An 18,432-nucleotide genomic window follows, 5' to 3' on the forward strand; every position below is an offset into this window, starting at 1 on the left:
GGTAAAATGAACAGGGTGGGCAGCCCATCCCTTCTAGAAGGCAGCGACCCAGCTCCTCTTCGGATGCCCGAAACACCAGGACCTCGGGCTCCACCCGCTGCTGCTCTCCATGGTGCTGAAGATGTGCCCAGTGCCTTGCCAGCCCCCCTCCATCCTGGGTGCCTGTGGACCCCCACCTCACTCCCCCATCCTAGGCTAGCCCAGCCCCTCCTTCTGGGGGTTGGGGAGCCCCAGACTCCAACTCAGCCCTCACCCTATTCTGCTTCCACTCCAGCCGTGTTCTGTCACAATGTTTTATTAAGGATCATAGCAGTCTCAGAGAAAGTGGGCGGTGGCTGTGGGCCATGGCCATCCCGAAGCTCAGAACTCAGTCAGTGCTCAGGGGCCAGGGTTCCCGCAGTCTGAGCCACCTCCTCCTCCGTGCGTGTGAAGGGGCATAGAGAAGTCCCCAGGCAGGGCAACTGTTGCGGTGTGTCATGCATCCATGCCTGTCTGGGTCAGTGGGTCACTCACTCGGTATGCATCTGCCTGGTGCCTGCTGTGCCTGGGCCTGTGTATGTATTTCTCAGGCTCTGTGGCCTTATGAGTGCCCTGTGTCTGGGCATCAGTTTCTGCCCCTGTGTGCGGGTCCCTGGGTGTGTAGCTGTGTGTGTGCATCTCCATCCTAGCATCTCCATGGGGGTCTGCCTCACCCCCAATCCCTTGCCTGTCCACTGCAGCACTCGCTGCAGTGCCCCTGGGCAGAGAGGCCCGGGGGCACGTCCAGGTGGCGGTCACAGCTCCTCCCCCGCCTCCAGCCCCACCCGCCCTGGCCTGAGTGCTGGCTCAGGTGAGGCCCAATCCAGCAGGGTGGCCCGGCTCAGGTCCTCTGTCCAGTTGCCTGGGACCAGGGTCGACTTGTCCAGCTCCTCTGTCAAGTTGTCCAGAGTCAGCATGTCCCGGGATTTCCAGTGAGTCCTGGGGCTTTCCAGAGACCCTTCCTGGGGTGTGCCAGCCTCGGGCAGGGGTCCTGGGGCCTTGAAACTTGCCGTGGTGTCAGGGGCCACACGGGAAGCAGCATCGTTGTGCAAAGTTCTGGAGAAAACTGAGCGAGAGTTGGGGGTTCATAAGGGAAAGAAAGGGGAGGCTCATGTCCCTTCTTTCCTTCCAGCCAGAGAGCAGTTGCAGGGGTGCTCTCCCCGCCTCCCCCAGAGGCCCAGCATGGGGACTTGGGGAGCCAAGGGGACTGTGCCCACAGTGCAGCCCACAGTGGACACTGAAACCATCCTTGCCTACCTACCTCGTACAGGTGTGAAGTCTCCAGGACTCTCAGCTTTGTTGGAGGCAAAAGGGCTGATGGAGGGGAGGATGATGAGGGCGAAAGAGAGCAGCAGGACCTGCCAGACATGGGGGTGGGGTCACCCCATCCCTCCACTGCCCATGTGAGCACACCCATCTCATGGGCAGGGAAACTGAAGCCCCAGAGACTGGATTATGCCTCATCTGGAGCTCAGGCCATGCCACTCACACTCACCTTCCCCCCTCCCGCAGGCCAGTCTGCCAAGGTCGATGACCCCCTTTATCCTGGGGGCCACCAGACCAGGGGTAGGACTCACCGCTATGCAGGTGCCCGCCTGGGCTGACTTGCTGGTGGATTGGAGCACAATGGCCTGGAGTTTCTTCAGCTGCTCCAGGAGGGACCTTAGCGGAAATGAGCAGCCTTGGCTGAGCCCTACAGGGCCTCAGCCTGGGTTCCCGTCCATTTCCAGGGCCCCCCACCATGGCTGATGTCTGAATTCCCTCCATCCTTCAAGGCCCCACTGCCTTTACAAGTCTCAGACACTTCCTCTTTGTTTTGATAAATCTCCGTGACAACTCCTCCACCCAGGCCTCCAGGATCACCAACCTGGACACCTGCCCAAGCCTCCTCTCTGGTCCCCACCCCCACTCCTCCTCCCCCCACACACCTCCCTCTCCTACCCCCACTCAGCCACCAGGGGATGCTTTTCAAAAGCAGCTTCTCCCAACCCAGTCAGGGCTCCCATCTCCCTCAAGTCCTCCCTGCAACAAAGCCTTGCGCAACCTGCCCTCATCCCCTCCCTGCCCTCACCTCCTCCCTCTCTCCCCCTCGCTCACTCTGCTCCAGCCACACAGGCCTCCTCACTGTTCCTCCAGAGTGCCAGGCACTGTCCTGCCCCAGGACCTTTGCACAGCCTATTCCTTCTAAGGACGCCTTTCTCCCAGGTCTTTTTGTAGCCGGTTCTTCCTCATTTATTAGGTCTCACCTCAAATGTCACTTTATCTGACCTTCCTTTCTAAAATAACCCTTCAGGCCTGGCTGGTGTGTTGTAGTGGATTGAGTGCTGGCCTGCGAACCAAAAGGTCACTGGTTCAGTTCCTAGTCAGGGCATGTGCCTGGGTTGTGGGCCAGGTCCCCAGGTGGGGGCGTGTGAGAGGAAATCGATGAATGTTTCTCTCACACCAATGTTTTTTCCCCTCTCTTTCTCCCTCCTTTCACCTCTCTCTAAAAGTAAATAAGTAAAATCTTTTAAAAAATAAAATAGCCCTTCACCCTGCTTTATTTTTCTTCCCAGCAGCTATCACTAGTTGTGTGATCTTTTATATATTTTCATTTGTCTTGAGTATGTCTCCCACTAGACTCTGAATTCTTTTAAGTGGAGGGACTAGACTTCTTTGTTCACAGCTGTGGTCCCAGTGCCAGAACGATGCCTGATGCAGAGCAGGTGCCAGAGTGATGCCTGATGCAGAGCAGGTGCCTAGATGGACGCGCCCTTAGGTGGGATTATGTGCAGCGCTCTGGCATGCCGTGCTCCCAGCCTCCAGCCATTCATCTCCATACAGCAGCTTCCCCCAGGAACTCTTATATGCCCTTCAAGGCCCCAGATCCAAATCTCCTCCCCTATGCAGTCTGCCCCCTTTCTAGGTGACACCCTTACCCCCTGCTCTGTCCTGCCATCATAGAAGCTGCCCGCCCCCCCACTGTCCACCTCTGCTGCTGGGGATTTTCGGGCCGGCTTCCCCTGGTTGGACCAAGACTCACAGGTTCTGCTTCTCGAGATGCAAGACTTTCCTCTGAAGCTCCTGGTTCTGGGCAGTGCAGGCTGACATCCTGGAGGGACAACGTCACAGTGACATTCAGAACATGACTGCCACCAACTGTCCCAATCACAGATTCCTGCAAGGCCCCCTTCATGGACAGGGAACACAAGGCCAAAGAAGGGAAACCACTTGTTCAAAGTCACCCTGGCAAGTCTGAGAGAATGTGAACCCACGTCTGCCAGGTTCCTAGCTCCCATCTCTGCACTGGCGTGGGCGCTTCATCCCAGTGTGAGCCTCCAGGATTGGAACACAAGGCGGAAGTCAGGCTGTGATGCTTCCAGAAGGCGGAATAACAGGGTGGCTGGGAGTCCAAGGAGAACCCTCACCCTCTCTGCAACCTTGAGCCATCAGCTCTCTGACCTCAGTCTCCCAGTTTGTAAGATGGGGTTACAATGACCTAGTTCACAGGGTGGTTGGGAGAATGGCATGAGTTCAAGTTGACTAGGGGCTTAGCAAATTGCATTTGAGGAGCAAGACAATGATTGTTCCACCTGGGGTGCTGGGGTCCAGGCTGGGGACCCCGCCCTTCTCATCTGCATCCATCTGAGAACAGGGTCATGGCCCAGACCACTCAGCCGTGGAGCTGAAATACTCCAGCTGGGGCACGAGCATGTGTCCATCCTCCCATCACAACCAGGGCAGAGAAGAAATTCCCTCACCGAAGGGTCCTCCTTCTACATAACTCACAAGATAAAGAAGAATGAAGTTATAGGAAACCCAGGGTGCACACGGAAATGACAGTAGTACAAATGAAAACATGCGAGATGCAGCTGAGGTGGTGCTGAGGGACATGGATTGCCTTAACTCAGCTCTATGAGCTAAACGTGCATATCTAAAAACCCCCAAACAGCCCTAGCTGGTGTGGCTCAGTGGACTGACTGCAGGTTGCAAACCAAAGGGTTGCTGGTTCAAGTCCCTGTCAGGGCACATGCCTGGGCTGCAGGCCAGGTTCCCAGTAAGGAGTGCGTGAGAGGCAACCACACACTGATGTTTCTCTTTCTCCTTCCCTTCCCTTCTCACTAAAAATAAATAAATAAAATATTTTTAAAATAATAAATAAAAACTAGTAAACAAACAACAGCATAGACTCTACCCACCCACAGCAAAAAAAAAGTCTAAGAAGGACATAACAAACTTACAGTAGAAATGAAAGACCTAGAAAAGAAAAATACAGCTGCGTGGGAGGAAAAACCAGAAATCCATTCCTTGCAAAGAATAATAAAATAAGCCCTGGCTGGCGTAGCTCAGTGGACTGAGTGCAGGCTACGAACCAAAGTGTCGCGGGTTCGATTCCCAGTCAGGGTACATGCCTGGGTTGCAGGCCATGACCCTCCAGCAACCGCACATTGCTGTTTCTCTCTCTCTCTTTCTCCCTCTGTCCCTCTCGAAAAATAAACAAATAAAATCTTAAAAAAAAAAGAATAATAAAATAGACAAACTTCCGGCAAGACTGATCAGAAAGATGAAAGAGAAAGAGAAGGCACAGATAAAGGAATTATTAAAACAGGTTCAACATAGACAGTTCAGAACTTTAAAAATAATAGACCTATAAAACATTTTATGTCAATAAAATGACATAAAATATAACATCCCAGAAAAATATAACATCCCCACACAGACCCAGGCATAAATAGACAACCCCAGCAGACCTGTAACATTCCATAAAGCCACGCTTAGCAGTCACAACAGCTCTGAGAACCAGTGCCCCAGACAAGGGCAGTCAGCACCCCATCATCCCATGACGGGGCACAGAACCAGGGCAAGATGGGTACTATTAACCTCCCCCTTTTTTGCCACAACAAAAGGTCCCTTTTGGGACCCTTTTTGATGGAGGTCCCTTCATCCCCACATTCCAGGTGATGAAGGGACCCCGAAACCCTTGCCCTGTGTTCTCTCCACGCATATTCCCATCCTTGCAGTTCACATGAAAAATGGTCTCTCCCGGCGAGGCGCGCCACCAGGACTCTCCGTCGGCCACGCCCTGAAAACTGCGGCCTTAGCCTCATCACAACCTTCCTCTGGGCCTCGGTTTCCTCCCTGAGTGGGCAGTCCCAGGACCCCGTCTCACCGACTTTCCAGGCCATCAATATATTCCTTCTTCTTTTTCCGGCTTTCTTGGGCCGACTGTTTGTTCCGGATTTTCCGGCGGATTTTTTTCAGCATTCGTTCCTCGTACTGCAGAGTGACAAGGGAAGCAGGCTGAGTCAGGCTGGAGGTCGACTCTGTTGTCTGAACCCCACAGCTTCACCTTATTTTCTTCTCACGGGAGGCACTTCAGACCCAGACACCTGGGGGCAGAGTCCTGATGACTTTAAGATCAGCCTTCCTGCCCCTAAATTCTGGCAGTTTCCAAGAGGGTCCTGGGTCCTGGTAATCTTCCCAGCGTCTATTCCCAGTTAGTGACCAAACTTTGCGTATAGTGCAATTCCGCCACCTCCTGGTTACATCTGAGAACAGTGCTTTTCATAGCTCCAGCTGATACCAACACTAACGCCTTCCAATTGAGTAACAAACTCAGGTGGTGATATTAAGTGAATAGGTTGGGTAGGAACTGTGGCTTTGGGTGATTTTTTTTTCCTCTGGCGACAGACGCGTCTTATAATTCTAGTGTGGGAGGCCTATAGGTGAGGCTCACGGGCAGCTAGCCGCAGGAAGGGGGAAGGACCCAGAGCCAAGGGTCTCCAGGACTCACCTTGGTGAGAGGCAGCTGGGTGGGCAGCGTGATGCCTTCTTTGGCCAATAGTTTCTTCTCATCCTCTGTCAGCATCAGCTCCTGGCAGTGTCCAGTCCCAGGTCTTAACAGGTGGGGGGCTGCCATGTGATGCTGTTGCTGTGGAAGAGCCAGGGGAACTGTGTTTGGGGCAGGGAGAGACAGCCTCTGGGAAACGAAAGAGGCATCCGATTTGAGAAGCCCGAAATCCATCTGCTGTAGAGGGATGGCCCCAGCACCGCACTGGCGCTGGGGCTCCAGAGTCCGGAACACAGTCCTCTGACCCAGCAACTCCACTTCCAGGAACTGACCCCACAGACACCCTCTCACACTGGCAAAAGGCCAGCCACACAGGGTCCTCCTTCACTTAACAGAGACTCATTAGACAGCTTTTAACAGTCGCCTACTACATTCCAGCTGCCATGCTGGGCTCTGCACATTCCTTGTAACACTGTCTGCAATAACAGAGGATTGGAAGCAATGAAAATAAATACCCCACAAAGAGGCGACAGGTTAAATAAGGCAGGGCGCATTTGGACAACAGAGTATTATGCAGCTGTGAAAAGGGATGGGGTCTCCGTGTCATGCTACAGAGGAAAAAAATTAAAGGGGCAAGCCCTGGCTGGGTGGCTCATTTGGTTGAGCTGTCTCCCTGTACACCGAAAGGTTGCGGGTTTCACTCCCAGTCGGCACCATCACCTGGCTGCTGGTTCAATCCCTGGTCAGGGTGTGCATGGGATGCCGCCCATCAATGTTCCTCTCCTATCAATCCTTGATCCATCCATCCATCCTTCCTTCCTTCCTTCCTTCCTTCCTCTCTTTCTCCCTCCCTCTCTCTCTAAAAGCAGTGGACATATCCTCAGGTGGGGAGCAAATAAATAAATAAAAGGGCAAAACATGGTTACACGTGGCATGCTACTTTTTACGTTAAACTTCTTAAAAAGGAATCCATTTGGAAGGAAGAAATAGCTCCCCTGTGTGGGGAGCCAGGTGCCTGGGCAGTGAGGAGAGGGGTAGCTCTCTCCACCGTCTCATTTGTGCCATTGGAGCTTGGACCATGTGGGTGCCTTTCCGTATTCAAAACACTGTAGTTAAATTATTATGAAACATAAACACTAAGCATGAAAGAATCTTGTCATCAGAACATCCTAGTCTCAGGAATAAAGGTGGAAACTGGGGCAGTGTGTCATTCTTCGGGTCCAACTCCACTACCTAGAACTCTGAGTGGTTGTTTAGCTCATCCATTTTCTCTCCAGGGCCAAGCTCCCGTGTGTCTATCCATAAAGTGGAGATAAGGTCCCCCACATCCCAAGGTTGTTGACATCTAGAACAGTGATGAATTTACAGAAGCCAGTCAGCATTTCCAGAGCCTTCCTTCTCCTTTCCCATCCTTCAAGGCCTGCTGGAGTTCCACCTCCTCCAGGGTGCCCTCCGGGGACCTGCCATGACTCTCCAGCCTCTCTCCCTCATTGGTACACTTCCGGTTTTCCCATCTTGACCATGAGGTCCCCAAAGGCTGAGCACACAGCTGGTGCTTACCGTGCCTCTTTCAAGCTGGGAGGGGCATTTCAGTCTTGTCTAGAGACCGTCAGGATAACTTTTAGTATCAGGTAAACTGCAGTCCAAATCCTGCCAGGCCACTTACTTGCTATATGACTTTGGGCTTAACTTTTCTGGGCCTTGAGTTTCTCATATGAGGAATGGGGGCATTAACTGGGTTGTCAGATCTGGTTTACAGGTACTTGAAGCCTTGGCAAGATTGGTGGCCCTCAGTCAGCATGTAATGGGAACAACAGGCCCAACTGGCCCAACAGACCAGCCCAGGGGTAGAGCCTGCAGCAGCTGTGTGGCTTAGGGCAAATTACTTAACTTCTCTGTGCCCATTTCTTCATATGTCAAATTAACATAATAAGAGCCCCAATCTTCAGGGTTGCTGTAAATTAAAAGATGATACATTTAAAGCATTTAGAAGAGTGCCTGGCCTATAGTAGATGCTTAGTAAGTTTTAGGTGTTGGGGGTTTATTTGTTGTTTGTTCATTTGTTTGTTTACTAGCTCCACAGCAGAAGGTGTCCCAGCTCAGGAGACAGAACTCAAGGAATAGAGCCCATGGACTTGCTCAGGTGTGACCCTGGACAATCCAGCCTTTGTCTGTGACTCAGTTTTCCAGTCTCTGAAAGGAAATGGGGGTGTAGGGGCTCCACGAACCCTGGGGGCCCTCCCAGTTCTGAGGCTCGGGAGTTGGGGTGGGGCTGCTCACCGGGTCCCCACCACTGCCAGAGAGGAGGAGGTCTTTCACTGTGAGGTTGCAGCGCCGGGCCGAGTCTGCCAGCTCAGTCTGCTTCTCGGGATAGAGGCCCACGTTCCACATTTCTGACCAGGGCAGATAGGGACAAAGACAGGCAGGGAGTCAGGCAGGGGGTCCTGACCTCTCTCTCAGCTTCTACCTGCCTCCTCTAGCAAGGCTTCCAGGATTGACCCCCAATGTGCTAAGGCCTTTTGCTACAGCTTGGAGCCCCAAGGCCTGGGTTGAAGGGGACAGCCCTGGCTGGTGCCTCAGTTTCCCCTCAGCTGTAAGACAGGGACCCAAATTCATCAGGACATGGTCAAGGGCCCCGCTGCCAATGCAGGAGAGCAGCTGTTGTCACCCAGGATTACAGACTAGGTGTGCAGCCAGCCAGGCATCAGCTCCCTTTGGGGAGGGGCCAGGTCTGATTCCCCTCCAGTTCCCTCCTACCTGGTGCCACTGTGAGCTGCTCCCCAGAGCACAGACTTTGAGTCAGATAACTCTGGGTTCTAATCCTGACTGGGCGAAGCTGTGTTACCTTAGGTAAGTTACTAAACCTCTCTGAGCCTCCGTTTCAACTCTCCAATGGGACTTAGAAGAGCTCCTACCCCTTTGCAAGGCTCAGAGGACAAAGGACACCCTGCTGGCTTTGACTTGTTATTTAACCTCATGGGGACTCAGTTTCACCATCTGGAGAATGGGCCCATGACAGGATCCATCTCAAAGAGAGGGCATATGTGTAACAAGGTGAGGGCAGTGAGAGAAGTCACGGAGCTCACCCAGGTCTATGGCCACGGAGGCCTCGAGCATTTGGGCCGCTGGCCGAAGGGGCCTGGTGGGGCTGTGAGGGACAGGATGGTAGGAGGGGCAGAGCCCCTTGCCAGACTCCGAGAAATGGCAGCCAGCCGGGGCAGTGACTGGCCCGTTGTGTGGAGGGGTATCCGGGGGGTCGGAGGGCAGATCTTCAGAGATGCCGCTGTCACTGGCTGCAGGAGACCAAAGAGGAGAGCTGGGCACTGAGTCTCCAGAACCCAAGATACAGTTGAGGAAATCGTCAGAGTCCGGGGCTGGCAGGACCTGCTGGAAGGGGTAGGCAGGAAGGAGGAGATCTGAGCTTTTCTCTGGATGGATGTGTGACTCTTGACAAGCCACTTACCCTCACTGGGCCTTGCCTGTCCTTTCTATAAGATGAAAGGTTTGTGGGGCTTGAATACAATCATGTGGTGTGGGAACACCATGCAGCCTGGTTAAGGCGTGTGCCCTGAGTTTGAGTTTGGACCCAAACCAAAACTGCTGTGTGACCCCAGATAAGTTGCTGCCCCTCACTGGGCCTCAGTTTCATCACCTCTAAGGCACCAGTGCTGCCTGCCCATGGGGGTGGCTGAGAGGTTCAATGCAATAATGTGCTTTGCTAAAATCACACACCATGAGCCATAAATGCTACCGAGCTGAGTGGAGTTCTGTCTGCAGTGGGGGCCTCACCTGGTCCCCGACATGGCTCCAGTCCTCGCCCAGATCTGCATGTCTTAGAATTCCATCCTGCCGATCAAACAGGAGATCCAGGAGCTCCAGGCTATCCATGGGGCCCGAGGGGCAGGTGCAGGAAGCCATCTGGAGCAAGGACAGGACAGGCGTGAGGGCCCCGCAGCACCTCCCCTCCCCTCCCCGTCTCCCACTTGCATACCACCCCAGGTCTGTCCAGCTCAAGCCCCAGGTCTGCTTCCACTCCCAGATCTGTGCTGAGGGGTTGACCCAGAGATGCCCAGGGGAGAAGGGCCAGTCTCTTTAAAAAGTGCTAAACAGCCCTGGCCAGGTGGCTCAGTTGGCTGGAACGTCGTTCCATACACCAAAAAGGTTGCAGGTTCAATCCCAGGTGAGGGCACACTCCTAGCTTGTGGGACTGATCCCCAGTCAGGGCTCATACAGGAAGCAACTGATCGATGTCTTTCTTTCACATTGATGTCTCTCTCTCTCTTTCTCTTTCTCTCTCCAACCCCCCCCCCCCTTCCTCTCTCTCTAAAATCAGTAAGTATATTCTCAGGTGAAGACTAAAAAAAAAGGTGCTAGACAGATGTACACAAGGGATGATCAGCCTGGTCCGTCCCTCGAGGCTGATGGAATTGGCCCTCTCTTTCATTCCAGCCTGCCCTCGTTCCCCTCCTGAGAGGTGGGGGCTTAGAAGAACTACAAGAGCAGCCCTGGAATGGAGGCATGCTTTCGGCCACTGCATGTTCTCTCTGGGCCTCAGTCTTCCCATCTGTGCAATGGGGTGGGGGCTCCTTCCAACTCTGGGAGCTTGGGGCGGGTTTCCTGGCATAGACCCTCCCTCCTCCCTCCATGGACCCAGGGGGGGCTCACCTTTCCAGCTGCTAAATCTCCATTCATGAGCCCGGCCAGCTCTGCTTCCAGATGCTTTCTGTGTCTCTGATCCGTAGAGGCTCACCCGAAGTCTAGTTCCTCTCTGTGGATCTGTCACCACCCCCAAAAGATGCTGAAATAACTCCAAGGAACTCCCAGCCCACCCCCAGCTGCTGATTGGGGGACAGGCAAGATGGACAGGGTTAAGGGCCAGTGATTCCAGGGCAAGCTGGGGGGAGGGGAGAGAAGACCCGTTATCTTGATATGTTGTGCTTTTCCAGCCCGCAAGGGACAAAGGCCAAAGTCTGGGGTGTCTCTGCTCTGCCATGACCTCTTCCCTACTTTTGGGGACTGTTTCTTATCAGAGACCTAGACATCGGGATCCAGGAAGGCCCAGAGATCCAGGACCTGGCCCAGGTCCTGCCCACTCTCAGGACAGAACAAAACAGGAAGACCACCTGAGGGAGGCCATTGCTAAAGCTGGCCCCTCATAGGAGCTCCCTTCACTCATCAGAGCTGGCAACCTCCCGCCCACCCTCCAAGCCCTCCATGGTGAACCCGTGCAATCGATTCCTTCCAGAATCTTCTATCATTCATTTGTTCCACTATTTATTGACCCAAACTTGTTCCCACCTCAGGGCCTTTGCACTTGATCTTCCCTCTGTTCAGAACTGCCCTCTCCACCGCTTACTCTGTCGCTGTGCCCCCTTTCTTGTGAATGTGTGGTATTTGTGAATCAGCCCAGGTGACTGAGAGCCTGTCTCTGACCCCAGCAGAGAGGAGCCCCCTGCCCATATCTCTTTGTCACATCCTTGTTTTCACTGAACCCCCCATTGTTTAAAATGTTATTTGTGTATTTACTTGTTTGGTGTCTTCCCTCAGTTCTCCCCTCCCCACCGCACCCAAGAAGGAAGGGCGTTTGGGGCTAGAGTCTTTGTTCTCTGCTGGGTCCTCAGTGTCCAGGAAATGCCTAGTACGCAGTAGCTGCTCAGTTAACTCTTACTCACTGAGCACCGCCTATGTGTCAACCACTGCTGTAGGCACCAGGGGGAAGAGGCAGTGAATGAGAGACCACACATGTATGAACAAACCAGTAAGCAGGCAAATGGGTTAAGTACTACTGACAAACTAAATGTGGTCACGGTGAAGGGCGACTGAGGGCTAGAAAAGGCCCCTTTTAGAAGGTGATGTTTCAGTACAGTCCTGAATGATGAGAAAGAGACAGCTATCGGGAGCTCTAGGAGAAGGTTAAAAAAAAGGTAGCACATGCAAAGGCCCTGGGGAAGGACGGTGCCAGGTGTGTTGGAGGAAGAGCAGGGAGGCTGGTGTGGCTGGAGCAGAACGAGGAGGAGAGAGGAAGGAGGTGAGGACAGGGAGGGGACAGGGGCAGGTTGTGCAGGGCCCTGTGGGCTGCAGAATGGAGTCTGGCCTATACTAAATGTAGCAAGGAGCTTTGGGAGCTTAGTGAATGCATGGCCACAGCAAGACTTTGGTATACTAGGCATGATGGTAAGTGCTAGGTTTACATAGGTAACTAAAATGCCCTCCCTTGCTCCCAAGAAATTCACATCTTGGTATATATTTATCAATGCATTGGTCACTATTTATTCATGCAGCAAAAATTTAGTGAGTACCTACTATGTGCCACACATGATATACCGGTAGTTCTTTTATTCAATAACTTGCATTGCAGCAGTTGCCCACCCTGGGGGCACTGGACCGGGTCTGGAGACATCCATTGTTGTCACAAATAAGGGATGCTCCTGAGATTGAGTGGGTGGGGCCAGGGATGCTGCTCAGCACCCCACCGTGCCTAGGGCAGCACCCCATGGAGAGTGATCTGGCCCTATGTCAACAGTGCCAAAGGAGAGAGACCCTGTGTTACTGTAACTGTGCCCTCTGGATGCTGGTGTCATTATCTTGTCCTTGGCCTCCAGATCTTTCTTATTTCCTTTCTAAGCCCTCTGGGGTGGATCTTTAAGGGGTTTGTTTGCTTTGGCTTCTCTTTAGTGATCCAGTCATAACATTTGCTCAGCCTTCTCCGAGGAGGCAGTAGGCCAGGCCAGTCACAGCAGGTGCACTGGGGAGGTGCGATCTGACTTCTGGACTTCTCTCCGCCTCCCCTCACCTTGGCTATCACTCCCAGAAGCCCCAGTTCCCTTGGGATAGAATTCTTCCTCCTCCTCTTAGACCTACCAGAAAAAAAGGAGGTGGCATTACTCATTCACACCTTCATGTTGATTAAGGCCCTCCTAGTCCCCCCTCCTCAAGATATTTGTACTTCTTTAAATTTTTGTAATCACAGACCTCAGGAGGCTCTTACACACCCCAGTGAAGCGCTATGCAAACACATAGGATAGGGATACACATTCGAGGCACAGGAGAACTTTCTGATGCCCTTGACTTCACATTATCCCATTAACTAAACACAACCACCTACTTCAAAGCAACACTAAGTTTGAACCTGAAGTAAAAATCCCATAACAGTTTAAGTGTGAAACACAGCCCCAAAAGGATGCTGTTGCCCAACAAGGCTATGGAACACTGCATCAGTGAACAGCTTTGTGGGACTTATCAGAGCCTTTATGCTCATGGAGGGGGAAGAGTGCGTAGCATTTTCACAAACGTAACTGTATAGCTGCATTTTATTTTTAATTTGTATTTGATTTATCCCGAACCATTTTGGACATAGGAAGCATTGAAAGACACCGATTGGAGTGACTAAAATAGAAAGATGGACAACACCAGATGTTGGGGGTGGACACCACGGAGCCACTGGAACTCCCCCCCACTGCTTTGGGGAATCAAAATGCTCCATCCACTTTGTAAACTTTGGAAAAGGGGGCAGTTTCTCACTAAGTTAAACATTTGTTTACTGTTTGACTTGGCGATGTCACTCCTGGGTGTTTGCCTGAGAGAGATGCAGATGTGTGTTCCCGAAAAGACTTGCACATGAATGTTCACAACAGTTCTATTCACAATTGTCCCCCACGGGAAACAACATGAGCGCCCAACAAGGGCGGAGACGAACAAGCTGGTGCGTCCACGCCACACGGTACAACTTCGGCCCACAGCCATCGAACTGAACACGCCTAAGACGTGCATTATTATTGAGATTCATTCGACCTCGATAAAAATTATGCAAATATGCAGTGAACAACCGTGTATGTAAAACATTAGAAACAACTGATACCTCCACGAACAGGGCATCAATTCACAGAACCGATGCATTCACATAATGGAATATCATGTAGCCGGGAAAATGAGTAAGGATTATTTGCATGTACTGATAGGGGATGATATTGAAAACATTGATGTAACATATATGTTATTTATTTATTGTGGTGTGCATTTGTTCAACACACATTTATTGAGTATCTATTCCGTGTCAGGCAACAAAATGTCTTTTGCTCCTTCCCTTCATCAGTACTGGTCCAGGGGCTTAGCTCGTCAGAGAGAGGAAGGGGCGTGGGGTGAAGAGCTAAAAAGTCCCCAGCAAGGACTCCCCTGCAGACAAGGGATGGTCCTGAGAAGGGCTGTGAGCAGCATCCCCCGTGCCCGGACGGTGCCTGCCGCGCAGCTGCCCAATCAACACTCACAGAAGGAACGGCTGAACACGTGTAAATACAGTTGTTGAGTTTAGTGTGTGATTGGAGAAACTACAGCCCGTAAGCCAGTTCCCAGCTCTCTGTTTTTGTGAATAAATCTTTATTGGCACACAACCACACCTACCTCTTTATATATTGTCTGTGGCTGCTTTCGATACAGTGGCAGAGTTGGGTAGTTGCAACAGAGATCCTATTGCCTAAAAAAATATGTACCATCTGGCCCTTTTCAAGAAAAGTTCTCTGGAACCCACAGGTGTGGGGGTTAGACCTCCCTTGCCCAGGACAGGGGCTGAGGGCCACTGGAAGTATAAAGAGTGTGACCGAGTACCTAAACCTCAAATGCTGTATCATTTTTATTAATTTGAAATTTAAAACCAATACTCAAATCAGTTAACAAATAAGTTTTGAGTGCACATGGAACAACAGGGATTTGTGAATCTACATTTTAAAAAATATTTATTTATTTATTTATTTATTTATTTATTTATTTATAGAGAAAAGGAGGGAGACAAAGAGGGAGAGAAACATCAATGTGTGGTTGCCTCTCACACGCTCCCAACTGGGGACCCGGCCCACAACCCAGGCGTGGGCCCCAACTGGGAATTGAAACTGTGATCCTTTGGGTCACAGGCTGGCACTCAATCACTGAGCCACACCAACCAGAGCATGAATCTACACTTTTTACTGTAAATTTTCTGAACTCTGTAAGTACACATCAAGGACTTCTGGTGAAGACTTAGTGTTCAACCATTAAACACATTGGATATCCAAGGTTAGTGTGAAGAAAAGTGAAATATTGCATTAATAATTTTGATATTGACCACATGTTGAAATGATAATAGCTTGGATTTAGTAATCCAATCATTTTTATTTTAGATGAGCAAAATATATTAAGATGAAACTTCATTTTACACTGCACATTTTAAAAATGCAGCTGCTAGAAAATTTAGAGTGATACCTGGTATTTTTCTGAGACAGCACTGAGGTAGAACAGGGCCTGGGTTCAAATCCTGACTCTGCCACATGTCACTGTGTGATTATGCTTCTCCCTGCCTCAGTTTCCTTATCTGCAAAATGGGGGATAAACATCCTGCTTCACCAGGTTGGGAGGATTAAATGAATTAAAACATGAAATGTGCCCTGGCTGGTGTGGCTCAGTGGATTGAGCACCAGCCTGCAAACCAAAGGGCTGCGGGTTTGATTCCCAGTCAGAGCACATGCCTGGGTTGCAGGACAGGTCCCCAGTAGGGGTGCGTAAGAGGCAACCACACATCGATATTTCTCTCCCTCGCTTTCCCCCTCCCTTCCCCCTCACTAAAAATAAATAAATAAGATAATTTTTTAAAACTTTTAAAAAAGAAAGAGAGCAAAACATGAAATGCGTAGAAGGGACCTCCACACAGTCAGGTCTGGAAACCCAGCACTCATCACGGTTGTTACTATCTTTTCCAGAGTGCATCTCTAAGAGAACTGTGTTGCGCTCCAGTCCTGAGACGCTCAGCAGATGCCCGCCTGCCTGTCACTTTCCGGTGGCCTCAGCCCTTTGGCCAAAGCACGAGTTTTGTCGTAACGACAGTCCCCATTTTGTACAGGACAGAGGGGCTAATAAGGGGGTATGACTCACTGTGGCCACTCCCTGAGTCAGCCGCAGTTGAGACAACGCCCAAGTCCCCTGCTCCAGACTGGGGCTTGCCCCTTGTCACCGTGTCACCTATTTCTTTTGGCTTCTCTACACTTCCATTTAAGGTCAGTTTTGGGGGGAAGAGGCCAGGGGGTCTGGGAGCAGCAGCTCCCGGACCAACTGCTTCCCTTTCCCCTCCTCCTCTGGGTCCCTCCCCTGGGATAGGATTCTGTCAGGGAGTGAGTAACATCCTCGTGACATGGGTGTGGCAGGGGCCAGCCAAGGGCTGGGGGCATGGGGGCACTCTGTTCTGCCTCTCGTGCAATGCGAACTGATTAGCACCTGATCCTTGGGACTGCCCGGTTCTCTCTCCTCTTACATCATGCTCTGCAGCAGGTACAGAAAGTTCTGGGCGCTTGGGAGTGGGGCAAACAAGGCTTGAATCAGGGTCTCTGAACACCACGAGGAAGGAAAGCTTGGTGGGAGATCGGCTCCCTCTGCTCCTCCTAAAAAGGAAGGATGTTATGCCCAAGAATTTATTCACTCGTTCCTGTGACCATTATTTTTTGATCACCCACTGTATGCCTGGTGCTGGGGACACAGCAGGGAACACAACAAATTGTTCCCCACTCCGTGTCCCAGTGGAGCTGGTGTCCCAATGCGGGAGACAGATGCTAAATAAAATCATTTCTGCATAAGCAAGAAAATACGTAACATTAAGAGACTACATGTAGAAAAATAAAGCAGGAAAGAGACATGGGAAGTGTGGGAGTGACTTGTGGTTTTAGATTAGGTGGTCAGGTGGGAACGTGGGAGGAGTGTCGAGAGGGGAGAGAACAGGACGGCCAGTGTCAAGGCCCTGAGGTGCCAGGAACTGCAACGGCGAGCTTGGGGCCGGGGCAGGGTCAGCAAAGGGGAGGTGAGGGCGGAAGGGGACCTAGGGCCTTGTTCCAGGATGAGAAGTCCTGTGATGGCTCTAGAAGTTTCTAGAAGGGGCTGGGTGGGACATGTGTGTGGACAGGCCTAGAAGGCCCGGGTTTCAAGGACACTGTCCTCCAAGTCTGGTGTTCACGGCACACTCTCAGCTGTCCATAGGAATGTGGTCCCCCAGCTTCAGGCGAAGAAGCAGTGCCTGGGGCAGTGCCCCAGGAGGGCCCTCAGCCTACACCCGCAAACAGGGCTGCCTCCCACTCATCTCCCTTCCCCACCTCTCCCTCCTTGTCTAGCCATCATCTCATCCTGGTGATTGCTTTATGGCTGGTGGGTCCAAGGGTTGCAGGGGAAATCTTACCAGGAAAAGGAGGCCTCCACTGGCTTCAGGTGTGGTCATCTCAGCTTCCTTCCTGTTGTGGGGGAGGAGACAGAGTGTCTCCTCCAGTTCCACCCTGGGGACTCAGGGAAGGCAGCCATAGGGTGGGGTGGTAGGCATGGCTGCGCATCCAGGCCCTGAATGGGGAGTGCCACAGACGGGGTCACTGAAACAGCAGAAATTTATTATCTCCCAGTTGTGGAGACTGCAAGTCCAAGATCAAGGTGTGGGCAGGTTCATTCCTTCTGAGGCCTTTGTCCTTGGTTTGTAGGTGCTGTCTTCTCCCTGTGTCTCTGTGTTCAAATTTCCTCTTCTTATAAGGACTCCAGTCTAGCCATATACATTCGGACTACTGCAATGACCTCATTTCAGCATGGTTCCTTGTTCAGATGTCGTTTCCAAACACTGCCACATTCTGAGGTCCCGGGGGTTGGGACTTCAACAGATGAATTTGGGGCGGGGTGAGGTGGGGTGGGGAGAAGACGGGAACCTGTCCCTGTGCCCACGGCCCTGAGAACAACCTCACACCATCCGTGTGGCTCTTACATGTTCGTGGGATGAGCCCCACAGTTCATGTGCACTGTGCATCCCAAGAGAAATGGGCCTGCTCACGGCCAAGTTGAAAAGTCAGCCTTGTCTCTAATCAATTCATCAATTTCCTATCTTGTGCAGAATTACTTCTGGACTCGGTGCCAAGAAACCAACGTCCTGTCCCCAGCTCAGCAGCAAACTGGCCATGACACCACAAACTCACGACTCCCCTCTGAGACTCTGTTTTCCAGGCTGTAAAATGTGACAGTTGATCTAAAGGTTGTAGAAAGGTCGAACATTAGAATAACGTTTAATCACAGGGGAAATCTGATCAGGAGCAGTGTTGGATGGAGTTGTGGGCCAAGCTGTGCCGGGTGGACGTGGAGAGGCCCCACCCTACGGGAGCGAGGCTGGCCGAGCTGAGCGTGGAGGAAGCGCCGCGCCTTGGTTCCTCAGTCCAGAGTCAGCCCTGCCCCGCAGAACGCCTCCAGATGCTCCGATGTCTGCCAGAGCCTCCAGGTTAGAGAAGGCCTGCAAGGTCACCCAGCCGGGAATAGGACAAGCCTCGGCAGAACTTAATAACATTTATTTTTACATTGCGTTTATTTTTACAGTTACCCTCTATTCAGGACATCTGATACTGGTATCAATTTACCATTGTGTTATAAAGTGTCTTTCTAAAATTTATTGAAGGAAAAAAGTAAAGTTGATAATAATGCTGAAGATTGGACTAAGCTTTTTGTTCACAAAATTTATCTTAAGCCCTGGCTAGTGTGGCTCAGTGGATTAAGCGTGGGCCTGTGAACCAAAGGATCAAGGGTTCAATTCCCAATCAGGGCACATGCCTGGGTTGTGGGCCAGGTCCCCAGTAGGGGGTGCGCGATAGGCAACCACACAATTGATGTTTTTC

General features: G+C 51.7%; 1 protein-coding gene across 2 annotated transcripts; it reads right to left on the reverse strand.

Moving 5' to 3' along the window:
• Window positions 1-279: 279 nt before the first annotated feature.
• On the reverse strand, window positions 280-17,671 carry CREB3L3 (cAMP responsive element binding protein 3 like 3). 2 transcript variants are annotated; one of them, XM_045830752.1, is made up of 11 exons: window positions 16,974-17,671; window positions 10,454-10,564; window positions 9,578-9,706; window positions 8,875-9,175; window positions 8,069-8,181; window positions 5,792-5,929; window positions 5,168-5,274; window positions 3,041-3,109; window positions 1,596-1,680; window positions 1,280-1,376; window positions 280-1,084 (listed from the first exon to the last, which is right to left on the reverse strand). In XM_045830752.1, the coding sequence occupies exons 2-11, from the start codon at window positions 10,478-10,480 to the stop codon at window positions 774-776; spliced, it is 1,377 nt and encodes a 458-aa protein (XP_045686708.1). In that variant the 5' UTR covers window positions 10,481-10,564; window positions 16,974-17,671; the 3' UTR covers window positions 280-773. The 2 variants fall into 2 exon arrangements, with proteins under 2 accessions (XP_045686708.1, XP_045686709.1); XM_045830753.1 differs by lacking the exon at window positions 16,974-17,671 and having other exon boundaries at window positions 8,875-9,172.
• Window positions 17,672-18,432: the final 761 nt, after the last annotated feature.

Source organism: Phyllostomus hastatus, unplaced genomic scaffold, assembly GCF_019186645.2.
Source record: "Phyllostomus hastatus isolate PE091 unplaced genomic scaffold, TTU_PhHast_1.1 phas_contig_159, whole genome shotgun sequence".
In the NCBI taxonomy this organism is placed as follows: Eukaryota; Metazoa; Chordata; class Mammalia; order Chiroptera; family Phyllostomidae; genus Phyllostomus; species Phyllostomus hastatus.

Bases quoted from the DNA above. Each gene is read 5' to 3' on its own strand.
- CREB3L3 (XM_045830752.1), bottom strand. From the start codon at position 10,480: ATGAATGGAGATTTAGCAGCTGGAAAG. The intron at 9,176-9,577 runs GTGAGGCCCCCA...TACCCCTTCCAG, and splicing joins GGAGCCATGTCGGGGACCAG to CAGGTCCTGCCAGCCCCGGA. The intron at 1,085-1,279 runs GTAGGTAGGCAA...ACTCTCGCTCAG, and splicing joins AGACTTCACACCTGTACGAG to TTTTCTCCAGAACTTTGCAC.